This window comes from Pleurodeles waltl, chromosome 3_1 (assembly GCF_031143425.1).
Source record: "Pleurodeles waltl isolate 20211129_DDA chromosome 3_1, aPleWal1.hap1.20221129, whole genome shotgun sequence".
NCBI lineage: Eukaryota > Metazoa > Chordata > Amphibia > Caudata > Salamandridae > Pleurodeles > Pleurodeles waltl.
This window is the reverse complement of record NC_090440.1, coordinates 150,162,280-150,180,623: the sequence shown is the minus strand read 5'-3', so window position 1 is coordinate 150,180,623 and position 18,344 is coordinate 150,162,280. Positions and strand designations below refer to the sequence as shown.

Genomic DNA, 18,344 nt, shown 5'->3' with positions numbered 1-18,344 from the left:
GCAACACAACAAGAAAAAGACTTCCAGGACAGATCAGTCTTCCAGACTCAGTTCTCACAATAGTGTGTCTTGCCTTATAACATCCTTGTATTTTGAGTCTTTCTTGCAGTATTCTTGTACATCACCTTGTTGTACCAGTGTTACTTCGAAGAAGGGTGACTGCACCAATAGGCTACTGTACATGCTAAAGATTACCTATTGCTTGTGATGGTCTGACCAGTAGTTTTCTGGCAAATATGCCTGTAAATATGATGTGTTTGAGTCCATGTCCCAAGATCTTTTTTGCATGTGGGGAGAGAACCAAGTGTGCTTTCAGACCCAGTTGCTGAAAGTAAGTAGCAGAAAATACAATATAAATATCTTTGTAAAGTTTAATAGAAGGCATGTGTTATCTGTCCAAGCCACATTGTTTCTATTTGGAAAAACATTAGGGAAGTTATACTAGTTGTTACAGCTTAGTGGACTAATGTATCTAATGCAGGAACCTGTGTTTGAACTTATTGTTCCAGGTTCCAATTACAACAAAGCCACTAAGCCTTTTATCCTCTTGAATTTAACAAAGTACCATGGAGTAAGGTAACAAACATCTGTTATCCAGCATCAAGGCACCTTTTGGACTCAACACAGGCTTTCCAAATCAACATGTTATGTTCAAGGTAATAATCTGACGTTTAATAAGAAAATGATCAAATGTATCCTGTTGCCATTGGTTTTAGTGAACATCATACCACTGACGCATCTGTTACAGTCTGTCAGCAATATGTACCAACGTACAGAGCTCCAGCTGAGACAGCCTAAGGGCAAAATTATGATTTGTTTACATCTGAATATCCTTGGTGGTTTATACCGCTCTGAAACTTTATGTCTTCTACTGGATGAAGAAATCATTGATTAAGAAACAACTTTTTCTCATTATCTATTTTTTGGTCGTTTTGACATGAAGGTTAAATAAACTGGTGTTAATGGTGTTAGCCCAACTGGACGATAAATTTTGTTTAAAGAAATATATATGTTTTACCCTTTTAAATAAGAATCACATTAAAATTAGTTTTGTATGCATAGCACAAACTAAGGTGAAAAATGTGTAACGTCATCCTCAAACAAATATATGCAGTTACAGTCTGACTCACAAATTAATCAGAATGTGACCAGATGTTCATAAATTTACAGAGCAGAACGATGGCCCAAATGGTGTCCTGGTGCTGCAATGTGTTTGGAAGGTTGAGTTTTCACAAAGAAGGGCTGTAGTTAATTACTTGAAAATTCAGGTCTTTAAGGCTTCACTAAATATATGGTTTTGCTGAAGGTATATCAAGGATAAAGGTAATAAATTACATTTTAAACCACCCACAACTAAAAAGAGCAACCACCCAGCTATTTAAAAAGTGTGGCATGGTTAATAGTGCTCTAGAAGATTAATGTACGAATGTAGAGAACTGTTGGGGAAGTAAAGCATAACTATCTCCCGCTTGTAAAAAGAAATGTCTTGTTTGTAACCATTCTGGTGAATTAGACAAATTACTTTAAATTGATCACACCTGTGGTCTGGAAGACAATACAAATTTGCCATAACAGGGTCTGTCTATGTACTCCTAACATAGGGCATGGTGCCCTTGAAAAAGCTGCAATTTACTTTTCTGAAAATCAATAAGTATAATTGCCTGATTTACTGTTTCTCTACATTCCAGAGGAAGAAAAGGGCTGATCATCTTCAGTATCTTTAAATGGAGATATACAGAGGACATAATCTTACAAATATGTTATGGCAAAGCTATATTATTGTTACGACACGCACATACATTTCCTGCTGTTGACACAGGAGTTGTGGGGATGATCTAATTGTGAATCCCACCACTCCTACAACAAACTGCCTTGTTGACTCTCAAAATTTGGATTTCCAACTTCGCTGTATCACGTTGTAGGCCACTGGCTGCCATCCACTGAACACAGCTGATAACTTTGCTATACAATTTGCCTTTTTGTAGGCCATGCTACCAATGGCTGTGTATTGTCAAGGTATATCATAAATGTAAGATCAAAAGATCTAAATAACTGCAGATCTACATTGATGTAGAGCGGTATCCGGCTACTAAGCAGAAATCCCCGTGACACAACTTGCTTTACTGATCTGAACGTGGAAAGAAGACATTTTACCCCTTCACACCTGCCCTGGGGGCAGTGCTTAATTTGTGCTTGTTGTTTCCGGTGCTGAGCACCGGCACTTATTTTTGCAGGCCGGCACTTCTTCTTCTCAAGTATTTACTGCAAGCAAAAGGCACATATGGGAAAGACAGAGGAAGAGAAAAACGAAAAAGCGTCTCAAAGGGAGAAAGCAGAAAGCTGCAAGAGAGTGATGAAGGGGCAGGGGTGGCTTTAAATATATTGAAAAGGCCCGAGATGGCTTTGGTATTCAGTGTTCCCACATTTAATTGCAGCAGAGGTGTGTTTAAGAGGAGGGCTTTGAGCACCGGCACGTTTTTACTTACAAATTAAGCACTGCCTGGGGGTACGAGGTAAGACATTCTCTGGCCTTGCCACAGATCCCAATGTTGTGCACGCTATGTTCCACGATGTTGTTAAATGGTTTCGAAGGCAACATAGAGCTCGAGTAGAAACAGAGCAACTTTTCCACACTCGTTTATTATCAAATGAATGTCATGCAAAGGGGACCAAAGATGTGTTTATATAAAGTAAATCTTCCTCTTTCCAAATGTGAAAATTTATTTTTATAAAGATCACAACCTTATTTCATTCATGATGAGGATAGTAACTAGATATTCAGTTTTGTGTTTGAATTGATTTTCAGTAGGGTTTTAATAAAGTATGTTCAAATGTTAAGCTGGGAGCTATGGAAAAGAATGACTAAAAAGACAATCCCAGACATAGGCAGACTCTAAAATCCCATTCTTAAGGAAATAAGGGCTTTGGAAGGTTGGAGGTTTGGAAGGTTTTACCCAATGTTTAATGACACCCGTTTTTAGTTCTACTTTTGTTTAAAAAGCAAAACCATAAAATGCCCAAATCAGTCTCTGCCATCCACAATACAGGACAGTAAATCACTTTCTGGGCAGGAAGCAGCACAATGATAGAAATAGAAGCAGAAGATTCATGTAATCTGTGTAGGCCTGAAGACACAATACATGAATTTATAAAACTGAAAAGCTGCTTGATTTAAAAATATACACCTATTTATTAATCAAACAAAAGGGTGACATTTAAAGTATTCATTTTATCACGGTTGTGAATAAACACATCGAGATGCAGGCGAAGACGAAACAATAGTCTTGCTTACGGACTGTGGAAATACTCAACTGAGTAATTAAGGAAGACTTTAGTAGTGTAGATTTCTCTGCACACAACAGTGCAATGATTTAGAACAGTGGTTCTTAATATGTGGTATGAGGACCTTCTATGGGTATGCAAGGCCTGTGCAGGGTGTGTGCGACTTTGTTAAAAAACTAAATAATAAAACTATAAATAAAAATGAATAAAGGATATACAAATAGAAACAAAACTGAAAATGCAAAAGCTTTTTTCTATATTTGTGAATTGACCAAATATTTCACTATTTGTTTAAAGTATACTGGTTTCTGTATTTTTGTGTACCGTTTTCAAGTTAAAATCATAGTAATTGCAATTGCTTAGCTTATGGGTCCCTAACTTCCAATAATGACTCAATGGAGGTCCCGGGATTCCAGTAATATTTCAGTGGGGTCCACAGAAGTCAAAAGATTAAGAACCGCTGCTTTGGAATAGGTGAGACTGCAGGAGTGAAAAATGTGAAATCCCTACCGAGTCAACGAGGAGTTTCTTGCTGGACTCGCCAATGCTCTTCAGAGCCATATCCACATCCTTCTGTCCAGGTAAACAATTCACACAATTGTTCAAGGAATGTGAGACTGCTTTGGCCACCTTAAAAAAAAGGAAAAAAGGATTATGTACAGCAATTTGTTAGAAGATGAGATGCACCATCCTACAACTGCAGTACACAATTCTGCACACATTTTATGATTGTGTAAATGCATGATATAGCATTTTAAAACAGACGTAATTATGAATGTGATCAAATGTGTAATAATATGCAAGGGCATTGAATTATAGAAATGCAGAGATGTACCTTTAATTAAAAATATTAATTGTAGTATTATGATGATCTATATCATACAGACGAGTTACTAACACTGACAGTATTTAGTAACTGTCCAAGTCTCTTACAACGAATCTAATACCAAGAGCTTACCACAGATAGGGCCACTGTCTGTTTACCTAGGCAGACACTGAGGTGGTTGATTCTGATTATTTCCTTTGACCCATAGGCCTCGATCATGAACTGACCACGATTGTTCAATCAATCAATGAAACATTTATAGAGCGCAGCAAATCACCCGTGAGGGTCTCAAAGTGTATGCTGCTGCCTGGAGAAATGATCATTTGATCACCCAGGTCTTTAGTTCTCTTCTGAGTGGCTCGCAGTCCTGAGATGCAGGGGGAGGCTTTTCTAAGCCTGGGCTGCCAGGTGCGAGAAGGAGCGGCCTCTGTTGTGGGCTCGATGGATCCGTGGGGTGTCTGCAAGGGATAGGGAAGCTGATCGGAGGTGTCTGGTCGGTTGTGGAAAGTCAGGTGTTTGTTGATGTATGTTGGTCCTTCATTGCGCAGGGTCTTGTAGGTGTGGGTCAGAATCTTGAACTGGTTTCTCTTTAGAATTGGGAGCCAGTGTAGTTTTTTGAGAAGGGGTGTGATGTGGATCCTTCTGGGTAGGTAAAGTACGATTCTTGCAACAGAATAACCCATAGGTTAGCTGTCATTACGAGAATTACATCTCACAACGTTGCCATGCATTCAGTATGGTGCAATTATACTGAACACTTAGCACCACTGATGCTTTTAGAGAACCCTCAAAAAGTGAAGAGTATGCTTATAGATTTCAGTTAATTCCTTTGCACTCTTCTGTAAGAGAGGGCATTCTTACAAGATCACCCAACTTCTCAGCCGGGAAACAGAAGGCGTATTTACAGAGAGAGCAGTATGGATAATAACCCTTATCCTAAACATCTTCAGTAGTGAGAATAACTTAGCACATGTTAGGATCAGATTCTATTTGTAGTGTTATCCACATTGCTAGAGAAATAGGAACTGGCCACACATTTCCTCTCATACTGAGCTGACACACATACTTCCTCACTGGACGCTGGCCTCAGGCTCCACTCCAAGCTAGTGAAATGAGGATGGATGGAGCCTAACCATATCATAGTTTTTCGAGCCAAAGCAGGCACCTTTCTTCTCTTTCAATCTATCATCTTGCTATATGCTTAAGTATATTTCCACCTCCCTCTCTTTATGTATGGGATAATTCTTGACTGGTATGCAGTAAGGGGATACCATCCTTATGCATGGACCTCATACATAGTTAACTTCCACGAGGTGGCGTTTCAAAAGTGTGAAACCCTTTTGCTTGGTAAATACCTATGATCATATTTTCAAGTTACTGCATGTTAATATAACGACCGCCACGTGCATCAAACACTATGCCGTGCAGGGCTGTGCTCAGCGGGTTTTGGTGCGATAATGGGTGCATTTTTTTTTGTTGCATTTGTGAATACTTCACAAGTTTACACTTGGGGGGCTGCGCTGAGAGGCGCTGAGGATCTGCGATTCGGCCAAACAAAAACCTGGGCAATTTTTGCCCATGAGGGGTCCCGACCCCTCAGTCTCTCCTACGGGGTCCAGATACCTTCATCCTGACCCTTATGTCTCCTTTGCAATGTTTTTGTTCTCCCTCGGATGATGGGAGCAAGAAAATGGAGGCCGCTACTTTCCCATTTGGTTGCAGCCAGGCAATCAGTCTTGCTTTTCCCCCGGGATCCGCAGATCCTTCGCAAGTAGATCCGCGCCCCTAGATATCTATATTTATGTTTCTTTTAATAACTCCAAAGCTACTGAATGAATTTACAACAAAATTACAAAAGGGGATTGTTCTGGACCAAGAAAATAGCTTTCTGGCAAATTTGGTGTAATTCTGTTCAGCTGTTCGAACTGTAGTTGTGTTCAAAATCCCTATGGGAAATTTAATGGGAAAACATGTTTTGTGCCCTCCTCCCCCATTTTCTCCGCCCCTGCTTGCCGCATCACCCCGCAACTTTAAATACAGCAGATGAAGTGAGTGGCAAACTAATGATGAAAATTTTGTGAAGATTCATCAAATGGAGCCAAAGTTATTGTCAAAACAAAAAATACCTTTGACTATGAGAATTAGGTTCCAACTACCTTCTGGCGAATTTTCTTCGAAGAAGGGCTTTGAGTCACGAGATTGAGTTACACCTCCTCACGGTGATGATCGCATGGGCACCAAGTCCTTTGTTAGATTGTTTTCCCGTAGAAGGGTGAAGTACAGAGTGTACAAGTGTATATGTACATAAATAGTAAAGAAATTAGATGTCCATGCAATGCCCAATTACGGGGAGGAGGTAAGGTGCATGTGAATCTACAGCACCACATGCCACGAACAGATGTCTACTGGGTAACATTTTCCATTCATTGGCATGTGTAGCTGTAGATACACATGCTTTACATAGACTTTAAAGCGGTCCACTCCTGAAATAAAGCGGTGGCTAGTCTGTAGGAGCTGTAGTAGTTTGAAATAGTGTTCTAAGCATTGCCTGTCCAATATTTGCTGGTTGGCAAGATAATACATCCACACAGTAGTGCTTAGAAAATGTGTGTGGTGTAGCCCATGTGGCTGCTTTACATATGTATACCATTGGTATATTGCCTAAGAATGCCTCTGAATCCCCTTTCTTCCTAGTGGAATGAGTTTTAGGAGGTGTGGTAACTGTCTTTTAGCTTTAAGATAGCAAGTTTGTATACATTTGACTATCCATCATGCTAACCTATTTTTAGAAATAGGATTACCTTTGTGGGGCTGTTGAAAAGCCAGAGAGAGTTGCTTGGACTTTCGGAAAACTTTTGTTCTGACTATATAGTACATGAGAGCTCTTTTAAAATCAAGGGTGTGAAGAGTTCTTTCAGCAACTGAATCTGGCTGTGGAAAGAAGACTGCCAATTCCACTGACTGATTGATATGAAAAGAAAAAAACACTTTTGGTAGGAATTTTGGATTTGTCCTAGGAACTATTTTGTTTTTGTGAATTTGAAAGAAAGGCTCTTCTAAGGTGAATGCTTGAATTTGACTAACTTTTCTTAAAGAAGTAATTGCTACTAAGAAGGCAACGTTCCATGATAAAAACTTTAGAGCGCAAGAATACATGGGTTCAAATGGTGGTCCCATACGTCTTGTGACTACAATGTTAAGATTCCACACAGGGGCTGGTGGAGTTCTAGGTGGAATACCTCTTTTAAGACTCTCCACAAAAGCCTTTTTAACAGGAATTCTAAACAGGAAAGCATGTTGTCTGTTTTGTAGGTATCCTAATAGAGGAGTATGCGATGTTAGTGTAGCGTTGTTGTTTAGACAGTAGTTGTTCAGCACTTTGTTGTAGAGACTTTTTAGTTGTTTAGGACCTAGTTGTTCAGGATGTTTTCCAGCTTGGGCTGAACAGAAAGGAATGTGCCTGGGGAAGGAGAGCTTCCCTCAGCAGATGGTGAGGCAGGAAGGGGGGAGGGCTGCCAAACTGGTCTTCAAAGGCAGCGAAAGACATTTAGAGTAGCCCAGCACCTCCCTCACATCCTGGAACCCCAGACAATTAGGTGCCCTCTTGATGAGATTAGGAGAGGGCAGGAGAAGGGTGTGTTTAAGATTGTTAGCCACACCAGTGGGTTGGCTCAGCCAGATGTAACCTCCAAAAATCACTTTCAACCATGAAGAATTTTTGAGGAATGTTGCTCCCTCACACTTCCCAGGAAATGGTCATCACGGGGGCCTGCACCTGATTGGAGAACCAGGATCCTGCTGTTTTTCACCGAGGAGCTAGGATAAAACTGACAGACCTGCACCCACACCTCAGATCCCTACAAGGAAGAACTACAGGAGATGAAGGACTGCCCTGCTGGACCCCTGACCTGCACCAGGACACTGCACTCTGGAGGACTGCTTGGTGGAGTGGAAATGAGTTCCAGATAATAACCATGTTAGATAATTGATAGAACTCACTGATCTGTAGTGATGTTGTGCCATTGTTGATAGACATTTACCAGTCTTCCTCCCACAGGAGACGTGTGATCTGTGGGGATGGTGAGAAAGTAATTGTTTATTTGAGAGAGAGGAACCTCTGGAAGAGGATGTTTTACCTCTTCCTCTATTATTGGATCCTTTATAGAGGCCTCTAAATGATCTTCTGGTGTAGAATTGTGAGGATTGTTTTTGTTGGTAAGTTGTTGTTTCTGACGTTGACGGTTTGAAACCTTATCTAAATTGTGGTATACGAAAAGTACCTCTGGTGGGTGTGGTATACAATGCGCACATCGCTTTGGCTGTCTCAGAATCTTTTTTAAGCTTATCTATGGTTTTGTCACCCTCAGGGCCAAATAGATGTTGTTTGTCAAAATGCATGTTTAACACTGCCTGTTGTATTTCAGGTTTGAACCCTGAACATCTTAACCAGGCATGTACTCTAATAAGCACGCTGGTTTTGATTGAGCTAGCTGCTGTATCAGCTGCATCCATAGCAGATCTAATAGCACTATTAGATATTGCTTGCCCTTCATTTACTATTTGTTGTCCCCTCTTTTGGTGTTCTGGAGGGAGGTATTGTAATAGTTCTTCCATTTCATACCAGTGTGCCCTGTCACATCTAGCCAAAAGAGCTTGCAAATTGTCTATCCTCCAATGATTTGCAGCCTGTGAAGCTACTCTTTTACCCGCTGCATCTATTTTCTTACTTTCTTTGTCTGGAGGAGGGGCATCTTCTGTGGACTGACTGTTGGCCCTTTTTCTTGCTGCGCCATCTACAACTGAATCAGGTGGTAATTGGGTTCTTATAAACATTGGGTCTGAGGGTGCAGGTTTATACTTTTTATCTACCCTAGGAGTGATAATTCTGTCTTTAACAGGTTCCTGGAAAATATCAGAAGCACGCCTAGCATTCCTAGACGCTTTAGAAGAAATTCATTTTGTTTATGTGTAGACGCTAGTGTGTCAAAGAGGAAATCTTGTTCTATCTGATCTGTATGCATTTGCACATTATTATAGGCTGCAGCTCTAGCCACTAATTGATTGTATGCAGTAGTGTCTTCTGGTGGTGAGGGTCCAGAAGGATATAAGTCTGGATCATTTGGTAGAATGGGATCAGGGTCATATGTATCCCATGGATCTTTATCCTGCTGGTCATCAGTAAGATCATCCGTGTGTGGTGATAATGAGGATGTGTGTGGTGACATTTGTGCTTCATATGTGGCTGATGGTGGTGGTGGTGTGGAAGGAACAACAGGAGAATGGGGTGGTGAAGGCTGTTTATGTTTTGTAGCCTCTTTCTGTTTATCCTTGGATACCTTTCTTGATGGAGGTACACCCTTCAAAGTATCTCTAAAAGTTAATTTCCTTTTAAAGGAGATTGGAGGGGAGGCAATTATTCTTCCTGTGTCTTTTTGAATGTGTATTATTAGCTGTTTAGAGTCCATCACCTTTAAAATAGGTTTTATGTCCAAGGATTCATGGGTAAAAGTAGTTTGCTTGCTACCCGTGTCTTTCGACGCCAAAGGTTTGTGTTTTGTTTGAACAGAAATTATTGGCCCCGAAGGTGGTGGTGATTTTTTCGGCTCTGAAGGTATGCTTTCTGATTTTTGGCTCTATTCCGAGACTGTTGTTGGAGTCTGTTTCGTCGATGCCGAATGCACTCTAGTCTTTAATCTCAGTGCCGAACCCGAAGGATGGGCATCCGTACATTCTTTTCAAATCAGACCATGGCCCAAAGGCAGTGGAGGACCGACGACTAGTGCTAGTATTTTTGTGTGCTGCGATGGGGCAGTTGTACTCACAAACTGTGCCGGAGGCACGTAGTGCTTTCATCATCGGAGTGTTGATCAGAGTCCGAGTCTTGGATGGAAAATGCTGCCCCTTGTCGAACTTCTTCCTGGGCGTGTTCTTCACCGAAGATATCAGGTGTGTCTTCTGTGGACTTGGACGCCATTTTGAGACGACAAGCTCTACGGTCCCGGAGAGTCTTTTTAGATAGAAATGATCTGCACGCGTTCTAAGTTCCTTCTCAATGATCTGGAGATAGACAGAAAGGACACACTGAATGCTGCTCGGTGTATGGAAATTTAGCATGACATTGATTTTGTTCCATTAGGCCTGCATTGAAGTAGGCCCCGACGGTCCAAATTGGATCGAGTATGGATGGAAACACGATCAAAACAATACTGACGATATTATAGAAAATGTAGAATAAGTTCAGAAGTACCGAACCGAGATCCACCGGAGCGAGAGGAAACACGTCCGAACCTGATAGTGGAAAGAAAACAATTAACAAAGGACTTGATGCCCATGCTCGCTATCACTGAGAGGAGGAGTCACAATCTAGTGACTCGAAAACCTTCGAAGAAAAATAACTTGGAACACTCTGAGCCAAAAACTAGATATATATATATATCTCAATTGTGTGGTAGTCCCTGTGGGGTGGGATTTCCTGGGTCATTATGTGACTCAAGGAGAAGGGAAAACACACGTCACCCCCTGCCTGCCCCCCACCCCATTCTAAACTTAAACAAATACTCCACCCCCGTCCTACCCCAGGTGCATTATATACATTTTCACTGCAGTACTACAGCAATATTGCAAGCCTAGGGAGGCAGGATATCCCTACCCTGCCCCCTGTATGGTTTTTTTCTTTTTTCAGTCTACAACATGGGGACTGCGACCCAAGACCTAAAATGGTTGCTAAACATCTTCGTTACCCAGCCACCTCCAAAGATGTGCAGCGACCAAAGTCAATAGCCATGAGTCACTGATGCGACTGAAAGGTAGCAATCTGAAAATGCTTGTGGCTCACCTTGAAATGCAGGTATCACTGCCTGTTGTCCTGGGTGTTGTCTGCTGCAAACCCCTACCTCGACTTTGAAAAACCTGGGGTGGCTGCTGTTTGGGTGGTAGGCCTCGATGCTGATTGTAGGCAAAACACCTACCGATGGCTCAAAATTGTCGGGAATACTGTCTCACGGGTTTGGAGAAACCAAGGGAGTGTGCAGTGGTTCTATTTTCTTTAAAATGCTCCCAGATGGATTCCATGCTGTCACTAAAAAGGCACGATGCTTCAAATGGCATACCCATAGGCGATGCTCGACTGTCGCCCAAGAAGCCTGTGGAATGTAAACAATGTGTGCATTGAAGCACCACACTAGTTCGACCACTCTGCAAAGCAGTCAACTGTGTTCAGTCCTGGTATTCTGACATAATTTGGACGTGCACCGGCCATCTTGAATAGTCTGTGCCAAACTGGAATGCTGCCAAGATTTCTGCATGCATGAGAGTTGCTACCAAGCAAGCAGATGGGTAGTGCCTCCACTCTTTTCGTCTCTTTGTCCTGGGAGTAGTGGAAAAAGAATTAGGGTTAGCTCTGAGAAAATCAGGGTCGCCTGGAGTTGGTTTGTGGCGATGTGCCACTTATCAACTTACAACTAGACAGAAGCAAGGCTTTACCCACATGTCCGTGAGGGCTGTGTGTCATAAGCTGTGTGTTCAGAGGAGGACTGTCCGGGTTGTAGTAACTCTATGAGTACATTTGCCTTTACCTCAACAGAAGGAAACTGTAGTTCTAAAACCTCGGCTACCTGCCTAATTACCATGGTGAATGAGCTACACTCTTCCATGGAAGGACCTAGGGGAGAGACCAGTCCTGTGTTGGGAGAAGGGACCAGTCCCATGTTAGGGGGGAGTGTTCAGCCTACTCGCCTCTTTCAGGCCTTTAAAAAAATTCTCGCCATCATATCATGGGGCAAATTCATCCCCACCATCACTAGCATCCCCAAAACCTGGTTGGCTCTGGTCAGAGTCTGATGTGAGTAAATGTTGGAGTACTGTGGGGTGGCTTCTAGGCAATGCCACTGTTCTTTCAGATTCAGAGTGTATGGGTGGCAACTGGCCCAGAAATTCAGGGTGCATTGGGATCAGTTGAGGAATCAGTGCATTAGTCGGTGGGCGGGACTATGCGGAACCTTGACATCCTCACAACTTCTCACTGGGTGAATCGTGAGGCTGTCACAATACTTACTTAGATTTCTTGTACGTTTTCTTTGATTTTGACTTACCCTAAGTCTTGGATCTCAATGACAACCTGTCGCTGATACGGCCCGGAGACTGGAACCGCGTTTGTGTCCTTGACTTAGAGCAGGAGAGACCATTATGTGACTTCCAACAGTGCTCAGTGATATAGAATTTGCATCACATCAGGGAATCACAGTCAGTTACATTAAAGCATACTGCTTGCAGGACTTAGAGTCGTGGTCCAACCTTGGACAACAGAAACACACCTAGTGCGTCTAAGGCATTTGTTTGTGACAGGCATTAACAGGTTTAAACCCTGCAGTTTTAAAAGGTGATAGGTTCTTTTGCATACTGGTAAGAAATTTGGCAAAAAACCAGGCTTGACAAAGAAAGAGAAAACAGTACGAGCTAGCTCTCGACTCCCGCTAAATGGTGTGGAAAGAAAGGCATAAACATGCTTAGGGAGAGGGCTATATGCAACTCCATTCCCCTCTGGGGCTGAGCTGTACATTTCCTCCTACTGGTTTGCAGGGGTTATGCTAAAAATCTTGGAGCTCCAGCCTAACATCTGGGGATATTTTAAAGTTGATGCATATGCAGTTAGAAGTATCAATCAGAAACATAAAATCAAGCCGGATGTTCATTTTACACAAATGGTATTCAATACAATTGACAGGTCGGTAAAGGTGTAGTATAAGACTAATGAAGGAGAATGTGGCACTCATGACATTTGTTAGCACCACTTAAAAGAAAGTCTTAGTTATGTTGGTAATGATAATTTGCTCTACCTGGGCCAGCCGTTGCTGGCTCTCTGCGTCCCCAGGGGACACCAGGGCTTGTTTGGCTTCCTGTATCAGCATGGCAGAGCCCTCCATTACATCTCTTGCCGAGTCCAACATGGCATTGGCAGCCTGTGGGTCATCTGTGGAAGCTGCCACCCCTCGAGCTGCCTGAGCCAGGGTCTTTAGAGCTTGGGCTGTCTCTCGAGCCGCAACACCTGTAAGGACAGAAATTACTTGTACTTTCAACCAGTACAGAGCTTCTACTCAAGACTGAAAATGTCTATGCAGGTGTGATTCCCAAAAGTGTAGACCCCCAACAACACTGCAAATCATCTCTCATGTATATCATGTTGAAATAAATGTAAACCCAGAACAGTGTCAAACAACATAATATCAAGATCAAATTGAGTAAACATGGACAAGAACACAAAAAAGCTTTTTTGACCTGTAATGGAAAAATGGTTTGCAACTCCTGTAGAAGTGCAAATATGTATGTATGGTGATGGCTGAATTACATGTAATAAAAACAAGTAAACACAACCTGCTTACCCAACTTCACCTACAGTGTAAGATAACACTGATTACCTGTATAGTGTTCATTGCCTTGGGCTGCACAAGTAAGCAACTGCGCCATTGAGGAGCCAACAGCTTTGGAGGTACTTCCCAGATCCTGGGCGCATTTTTCTAGCTGTAAAGAAATTTACAATGGACATTAAGCTTACAAGAAAGAAAACAAGTTTATTATATAAATGCTGATTTTGAAAGAGACCTGATTTTCCCTAATCCCAGTGTTTCAGATTTGTCTATGAAGCAATTACAGATGTTTTATTTCAAATAGTGTTTGGGGATTTTAGTGGTGTTCTTGAGCATTGCAGTTCTGTGTGAAACTTAGGTTTACGTGTGCAATTAATGATCCACTCCGATATGGTATTATTATTAAATCCATGCAGCCTTGCTTTGAGGTGGAGAAACTTGCAATTTAAGTGAAAAAAGGCTTGAGTTCATGTGTTTCAAGGTCATCATACCAACCCCTTCTGCTTACAGCGATGGGCAATAATTCAACCATGTGAATCTATGAAAGAGTCAAAGCTGGAGCAGGTACAGCACCATTAAGAAAATGCCCCATAGCTAACTGGCAGGATAAGTGACAAGAAAGACAAGCATCAAGATCAATCCCCACCAGTGCAGTGAAAGGAGACCTGTAACAACCCATAGAAAGAAAGGGGCTTCGGGAACAGAAAGGGTAATTCAGCACAGTCACACTGTCCAAGTACAGTAGATGGACTAGCAGACTAATCTATGAAACAGCAGCTCTAAAGAAAATCTTATATTAGCATGATTTAAACTAATAATTAATTACAGGGGATTATTATTGACTCCAAAGGCCTTATTTGGCACTATATATGTTTGCTTAAGCAATCATTTATTAAAGCAATATTGATTTCTAACTTAAATTAGTTATTAGTGGCTGCACAAATACATATCCAGTAAATGATAAGCCTCATGTTTGCTGACTCTGGGTTTTATCAAACAAATGAAGAATGTTTTAGCTAGAGCATGAACGAAAGCAGCACCATTTGGCATTTCAATTACCATTACCACATGATAAATTATCCAAACCCTTAGTGAGTTAGAATGGGAGTTAAGCTCTGATGGCCAGCGGCTCGGAGCAGCTTTCCGAAACACAAGGCAGATTGCTGCACATATGGTGAATGAACAATAATCTCTGGAGGAAATATCAGCGTGCTCAACAAGGCAACAGGTCTGAGCACCAAGATGTGTTTTGGTTGAGTAGGAGGAGCACATACATTATCAGAACATTTATGCAGCTTCTATTTTTGGGTCTGGATGGAGCAGATGTTCTGAATCCCTAAACAGGAGGCAGTGGAGGAAACGCAAGTAGCATGGACCACTCAAGTCATGCTAAGGAGCACAAGGCATTAGTGCAGCATCAGCTCGCACATCACCAACCCACGCACTCATGCATACAACAATCACCCAAAAATAGGTACAGCTGGAGAACACTCACACACAGAAAATACTGTCAGTCTCTCTGTGGATGTGGAGAATGTAGATCACTGGTATGCTAGAGCATTGTGGTTTCAGTGCTGAGAGGCAGCTCATAAGGCAAACGTGCCCCAGAAATGGTCTTTCACTATTGGCGAAACATACAATGAATACGGTTTGCTGGTGCCGGCATTGTGGGGATGAGCGTGGGCCTTGGCAGGTGCTTTCGAGATAGGTGTGGAGCGACTCAGAGCAAACTTGCCTTTTGAGAGTGAGGTTTAAATATGGAAGCAAAGGGAAGAGGTCAGGAGACAGGAATAGAAATCTGGATATGGAGTAGCCAGAGGAGTCGAAGCGACAGGTGGGGGTCATTTAGCAACAAGAGCGGCATAAGGGCAAGAGGCTTACTATTGGAGGCTGTGGACAATGAACGTGTTTTTGCAGTAGATAAGGCCCGCAGGAACCCGGTACTCAGTAAAGGGAGACAATATTTGAGTAGCCATGGCAATTCTAGAAGTGGTCTGAAGCAGCATTTTCACCAATATACCTAAACGCATAAGTCAACGCTTTGTGACAGCTTAAGCTGTGTTCCATTTGAATGTCACGTGGTGATTCTAGTTGGTAGAGGTGGTGTGGGGAAGACAGAAAGAAAGGGAACTGGGTTTTGTGGTGGCAAGGTAGGTGTGAAGGGAGCAAAGAGATGGAATTAAAGAAATACTCTGACTCTAGAGGATCCAAACTCATGTAAGTTAAAGGCAGAGTTTGGTGGAGGGAACATGCTACTAAGATGGATCTATGGAAGTCCTGGGAAAGGAAAGGGGGGTAGAATAAAACAGAGAGCTGGTAAGGAGCAGCACAGTTACTGTCCCGGGATTGGTAATCGGTGCAACCTGCTGTGAGTGATGGTAAGATCTTAGGTAACTATGTAGCAAGTGGGAGAAGAAAGGCTGCTAGTAATCTGGTTGACGACTTATTTGAAGCTTGTGGGGAAATGGTGGCCTACACACGAGCATGCCAAAGGAGTCTGAAAGGATAGCAGCACCGTAGGTGAGGCTTGACAGAATCCACCGTCCATTACCACAGACACTTACTGTTTCCCCCGGAAGTGGTTTCAGTTGACTGTCTGTGGCGGCCATTTTAGCATCCTGAAGTTCGTTTTTTAATGTCTCAACAGTGTGCAGAGCAGAGTCAATTTCCATGGGCCCGCAAGCTTCATGAGCCTTTTGAAGAGGCAGAAATGAAAGTGACATTAGGGTAAAACAGGTCCACAGCCTCTGCCTATGAATTACAATTACTACAGCTTCTTTCTTGTGCTGAGATCCCACAAGACAAATATTATTTTAACTTAAGCAGGGTACAGCACAGTTGACATCATTTAACAGATTGTATTCATGATCTTTTAATAAACACTGAAATTCAAATAAAACAGTCTCAGGGTGAACCTATCCAACTCTGAGAGATACCAATGTGCTTAGTGTGGCATGATACTCGTCACAGTGCACATTATTCTCAATCACTAAAAAAATAGCAAAGACTGCTGCAATGTTTCCAACAGGTCTGAAGCACGGAATATGCCTTAATAAATATTTGCTCAGTTATACTTTTCCCCTAACGCCCTGGATAAAAGCACTTCGTAAAATTAAATGAATGTAACACTGCAAAAAGGAAATGTTACTCTGCATGGTCATGTAGTTCTTCTACGGTTTGTTTGTACTAAAGAAACTCCAGTGATGGAGAACTGTAAATAATAACACGCAGAAATGCTGCTAAATTGTGCAAAAAATAAAAGTAACCAAAATTAAAATGTGCGAGAAAGAGGATGTTTTGTTCCAAGACCCTGGCAGAAAAAGCCATCAGAATGCCATAGTGAGCTAAAAGCGTGCCACTAAAACATCTGGAGATATGAAGATCCCAAGTCCTTAAACCAGCAAGGTTGGCTGGGCCTTTCATCCTTAAGAGGCCAGCAAACTGAGAACTGAATTGGCCTGCAGTAATACCTGCTATTTAAAAAACTTTAAAAAGGCAGATGAGCGGAATGAGATTTCTATTACAAGCCCTCACCGGCAAAGATTCACCAAGAGATCTTACTGTCGAGTCTTAGACATTACCTATTGCTAGCTCTCTAGCTTCACAGGGGAAAACAATTCATAGAGTGAGTTAACAACCAGTAATGTAAAGATAGCTGATGCTTGATACCATGCTACAGGAGAACCTACCTTTTGGGTTGCAGTTCTCAGCTCTGCTAAGCTGGTAGCAAGATTTTTGGCACACTGACTCAGTTGCATTGCTGCAGCTTGGTCGCTGACAGTGGGTACAGCCGCTTTAGCAGAAACCACCATCTTACTCCCAGGCTAAATAAAAAAAACATTTCAAAATAAGAATTCGTTTTTATGGCAACTGTGCAAAGTTATGTTCACTATCAATACACGTTTACACAACACAAGAACAGAATTAAGTATCACAAAAAAGTGTTTGATATTATCCACTGGGGTAAACGCTGATTGGATTGGAAATTATACGAACAGTTGTATATATGTATGTTTATTGTGAGATAAATATTAACATAATGATTTGCAGATTTGTTTCTTTTTGCCACTACATGTCAATTTACGCAGTTTTAAAAATTTACACTACATCTTGTACAATATGTTTTATCAGACCGCATTGCATGGAGGTGGCAGCAATAGTATCCACCATGTCACTTGTATTTAAAGAATGTTTTTAGCAATAATACCAAAAGAGATTTATTCGGAAGAAGTGCAGGTCAGAGATAGCTAATATATTTTTTAAGAATGTTACGCCTGCAGAAAATGCGTATATACAGTGGCAACCACCAACACCGACTCATGATGAACGGAACTTCTCTGCACTGCACAGACTGTGCCTTCTATCGAGGGAGTTAGGTTGCTCTGGTTCCTCTTCTGGTATGGAAGCTGCTACTCCATTCGACCTACAGCAGAGTCCATGTTTCTCTGCCACCTTTTTGTCTCCCTGTGTAGTAGGGACACATTTGATTCTGCCCATTTCCACAATTCTTTTTGCCATGTACAGTGACTACGTCCTCTGGGGTTCTTCCTATTCCTAGACATCTGCCACTCTGCCAACACCAGGGCCAGATCTATGAATCTGGATGCCTATTGTTTGGTCTCTGGGTTGGCTTAAAGCCCCAATGAGTTATCTTCTGGAGTTCTTGGTATATTTCTATCTAAGGAGACTTCTAGGACTTCTCTCAGTATCCTGTTAGGTCAAGGCATTCGCAAACCATATGGTAAAACACTACATCTGGTTATGAAGATTTAGGGCATTTAGCATTGCCTAGGAGTGAATTTTATTGATTCTTTTATGCGTTAGGTATGTTCTATGCATGTAATACATCTAGATATTTGGGGGATATTTTAGAA

At 41.8% G+C, this 18,344-nt stretch overlaps 1 protein-coding gene across 6 annotated transcripts in view; it reads right to left on the bottom strand.

Annotated features, from left to right (window-relative positions):
- The window catches only part of TLN2 (talin 2), a 1,094,076-nt gene that overhangs the window by 297,004 nt on the left and 778,728 nt on the right, over positions 1-18,344 (bottom strand). For all 6 annotated transcript variants that reach the window (XM_069221982.1, XM_069221985.1, XM_069221980.1 and 3 more), the window contains 5 exons: positions 17,160-17,294; positions 16,035-16,163; positions 13,522-13,624; positions 12,943-13,151; positions 3,793-3,912 (listed from right to left, as the gene is read on the bottom strand). In XM_069221982.1, the coding sequence (XP_069078083.1) occupies positions 3,793-3,912; positions 12,943-13,151; positions 13,522-13,624; positions 16,035-16,163; positions 17,160-17,294 (696 nt within the window). The remainder of the gene's footprint in view (positions 1-3,792; positions 3,913-12,942; positions 13,152-13,521; positions 13,625-16,034; positions 16,164-17,159; positions 17,295-18,344) is intronic.